Genomic DNA, 4,394 nt, shown 5'->3' on the forward strand with positions numbered 1-4,394 from the left:
ATTACATAAGAGAAAAAATTTTAGAATCAATAGGAAGTTACAAAAGAGACCACTAGTTTTTACTGAAACAAAAAAACACTACTAGTACCCAAGCTAATGAAGATTCTAAGCAAGCTACCATCCTAGAATTACATATTACTAATCCAGGAGCCATCATTTCAATCCACCTGGATCATATACCAAACGCAATGCCATGCAGCTCTTGAGAAAATATGAGCCATCATTTTAATCCACCTGAAGAAAATAGATAATCTTCCGTCAAGTCTAGGAAAGTAAAGAGAAAGCCAATTGAATTGCTTATTACCAAAACTTTACCTGGTACAAGAAGGAGCAGTGCTGCTCAAATCACAACCTCCAATTTTGTATGTCCTCCTTGCAAGCATAACAACCAAAAGTATGTAAGAACATGATTGTGAGTATATGCCTCTTCAAAAGCTTTTCGTTAAGCTATGCTTTTCTTTTATTTAATTTTCTCTATTTACAACATTGATTCAGTTGTAAACTGCACATAAAAAATAAAAAAAAAATAAAAAAAGAAGTGAAATAAAGTAAGAAAATTAAAAAGAACCTCCGAGTAATTATTTATCAAACAACTAATATACTATTGGATATATGACTCCACAGTCTGCAGTTTACCATTACCAATAATGTCAAACAAATAAATAATGCACACCTATATCAACTAGGGCACAAACTTGGAATGTGTGTTTAACCTGAAAGCAGCAAATTGTTCGTAGCTCCCACCCCCACCAGATAAACTCCTTTTTAATCATCAATCAAAAGCATGGATATGAACACTAGAATAGTTATGTATAACTTATTTCAATTAACTCTAGAATTCGTTCATATCTTCTCACTTACTACACTCAAGAGTAGTTCTCTCTCCACAAATCATATCTTAGGGAGAATAATACACAAATGTATGAAGCTGCCAACACTTATTTTAATTTTAAATTCAAGAAAATGAAAGACATGTACTTACAGTGAGAACTGGACCAATTGTCAAGTCCTCTAGCTTTTTTCTCTCAGTAAGACCTTTCAATTTGGATACCAAGGAAGTCGAAGCCCAATTCTAAGCATAGTAAGTAACTGAAAAATCTCCAGAGCTGGTTGTGAAATCTCCACAGCAAGACCTTTCAGAAAGTTAAGGATCAAGTGCTGGTTGTGAAATCTCCAGCCCTTCATTTTTAATGATAGATATATAACTGAAAAATCATTTGAGAATCATTAAGATTTTGTAACATTATAGGAGTGCCCATTTTAAAAAAAATAAAACAGAAGTAATCTCCACCAATTTTGTTTTTAATTAAACAATCTAAGAGCATCAAACTATATTTTTTCTAATTTTCAGAAATCAGAGATGGTATTCAACATTCTTATCTCGGTGGAACTCTTAAACTCCAAGGTCCTCATCCCAAAGGAAAATGTCCTCATCCTAAAACAAAAATCTGGGTGTAAGGAAACATAATACACATCTAAGACAATAAATAACAATTCCTAAAATAGAATCCACAAATTAGGTGGCTAAATTTTCTAAACTGCATTCACTAGGCCTTGTGAACCTTTTCCACATATGCCTGCAACCAAAAGCACAGGAATTGTAAGACAATCTAGAAAGGCTAATTGTAAGCAATTACTCATTTTTCATCAATTCTGGGACAACCCAACTTTGACAAGAGAGAATATCTAAAAGCACAATAGCAGATGTAGATTAAGAAACTAACACAAAGAAAAACACCACCGCTTGAACCATGTCCTCCCAGAAGGTTCCTCCATTTGAGGGAAGAGAAAGAAAAACCCATGTTCTTGCATAAGAGCACAACACCATTGTTGCTCAGCTTCGCCAGCCTCAGAACTCTCGGGAAATCCTGAAATTATATATATGAATGCAATGCAAACAGTTTATAAAGGATAATAATAAGAAGTAGAAGAAAAACACAAACGAGGGTATGAACAGCACTGGAGATGGCAGATGAACCCTGAAAATAGAAGACGATAAATTTTGTTAAACATCAACTTTTAAAGGCCCCTGTTTTGAAAGGATAATATAAGATATTGAATTTGCTAATGTTAGTATATGATTGATAACAGTGTTACACCCTTTTATATTATTAGTGTACCAAAATCCAAAAAGCAAAAGTAAATATCTCCTAAAAAATATCAGGTTAGGAATTTGATAATCTATGGACAAGTAAAACCTCATCTTAACTATATTAAACCATAATGCACTTTGATAAAGCATAAAAGCTATTCAGGCCTCTTTGTTAGCCATTGTTGTCCTTTTTATGACATGATTAAGGGTTTTTGGTACTATATGTCAAAATCCATCATTTCCATGTATTAACTTTATGGCTTGCTTTTTAGTATTGATAGCAAATGGCTTAACTAATTGAACATAAAACACAAACAAATGGATTCCAACTTATTCAATTTACACTGGGACGGTGGATTTCAACACTAAAACACTGGAAAGTTTTAGCAAGAGGCTGTTGAGAAATTATTTTTTGTCCTGCCTTGTTTTTATCTGACTAATGATTTTCATGCCTTCAAACACGGAATGGAGAACTATATTTGCAATGGCCAAAAAGAAATTGAAAAGAAAACCGTGCTCCCTAGAACACAATTGTGTCTTCAATGTGCATGTCTTATTATTATCTACCTGAATGTGTAGATTCACAAAATTACGAGTAATTCATTAATGAAAAAAATACATACTGAAAACTTTGACAAAGTAGCTTGAGCAGCCACGTCTGCAGCTTTGTTCTGATCTCCAAGAAATTGGGAGGAAGAAAGAGATATTGCATTTGAGAACTTCTTTCTTGCTTTGTCAGATTCTTGAATCTGATAAAGGACAGGCACCAAAACAGAATATGAATCAACATGACATAAATCCATCAAAGAAGAAGCTTAAATACATATTTTACAGATGAAGCTATAGTTAAAGAAGTCAGCTGAGACAATAGTTAAATAAAGTCAACACATATTTGGATATATAACAATGCGATTTGCAGATTGGATCTTAATTAATTACCTGTAATTGCGTTAACAATAAGGCCTGAGAGAATGAAAAGAGTGCCTGCAGGAAGAATAAAAACTGCTGCTAGGAACGCCATGTCCTTTTTTTTTTCTCAACCTGCCTCCAAATGCAATACACATTTAAACGACCTCTATTCCCTCAAGTCACATACCACTCGCTACACTAATTTCATAATAGGGTAGTCAACCAAAACCAACATACATAGCACGAAATGTTGCTTTAATTTCATAACAGGGCAATCAACCAAAACCAAAACCAAACACCTTGCATTCGACTCAACATCTTATTCAATGTGACTTTCTTCTAGGTCTGTTTTACTTCAACATTTTATTTAACATTATTTTTTAACTAATAGAACTGATAGTGAATACATTACCAGCAGGGACGAAGGCGGAGGGACGAAGGCAGAGGGACGAAGGGATTAAACATTATTGACAAAGGAACAAATAGTATTAAGAGTAAGAGAAAAAAATTTACATAAATTAAGTCCATGAAAATTTATTCCCCCTATTTTAATCTGCACACATACATAATCTCCAAACTGCTATCAGATTTATATCTTCATATTCATGTTAACTATAGAAATACAAAGGCTCACCCTCTCGAAATTATATTTGAGGTCCCCAAAAACCTAGCAAGCATCGAATAACAGCTAAAATACATCGAATAACTGCTAAAATTATCACGCATTTTCAACATACCCAATTTCCAGTGCGATGCATTCTTCATAAATTAAAGTTAAAACTAGCAAGCACGAATCAAAAATTGCTAGTCTCAACCAATAGAATTCTCTTCGTTTCACATTTTCTCACCAATATTACACACTAAATTATCAACCAATTCAGGAAAAAAATCACGAACACAAACTACAAAATAGATAAATAAATGAAGGGATAAATAACAAAAATCAGTTACCTTCTCTTTTCTTCTTCGTCTTTTTTGAGCTTGTGATGGTTCGCAACGACACTGGGACTGCGCGATTTAGGAGGAGGAGGAGAGGGCGACGAAGTGCTTCTGCTTCTGTGCCTTGTGCGGCGCCTCGGTGGTGACCGCGTTCTACTTCTGCAGTGCCTGTGACTAAGGGAATTTCACAGAAAAATTGCTCTTTTTCCCAAAACCAATTCTTAACTCGAAGTTCTGAAACATTTCGAACCTGAACCTGTTCCCAATAGATTCCGAATTAAGAACCCGCAAATCGTTCAAATCCCACTTCTGCTTCAACGAGATTGCCTTCAATACATCCTGATTTCAACAAATCAGGTAATTAAAAGTAAAAGATAATTAAAAGTAAAAAATAAATGAACAGAAAGGTGGGAGGGAGTGAGAGGGGGTAAGGTGAAATAGGAAAAGAAATAAA

At 34.3% G+C, this 4,394-nt stretch overlaps 1 protein-coding gene across 1 annotated transcript; it reads right to left on the reverse strand.

Moving 5' to 3' along the window:
* LOC107608324 lies at positions 1,450-4,183 on the reverse strand. The gene is made up of 5 exons (XM_021107880.1): positions 4,167-4,183; positions 3,953-4,114; positions 2,716-2,841; positions 1,944-1,979; positions 1,450-1,868 (listed from the first exon to the last, which is right to left on the reverse strand). The coding sequence occupies exons 1-5, from the start codon at positions 4,181-4,183 to the stop codon at positions 1,850-1,852; spliced, it is 360 nt and encodes a 119-aa protein (XP_020963539.1). The 3' UTR covers positions 1,450-1,849.

Source organism: Arachis ipaensis, chromosome B07 (genome assembly GCF_000816755.2).
Source record: "Arachis ipaensis cultivar K30076 chromosome B07, Araip1.1, whole genome shotgun sequence".
Taxonomy (NCBI): Eukaryota; Viridiplantae; Streptophyta; class Magnoliopsida; order Fabales; family Fabaceae; genus Arachis; species Arachis ipaensis.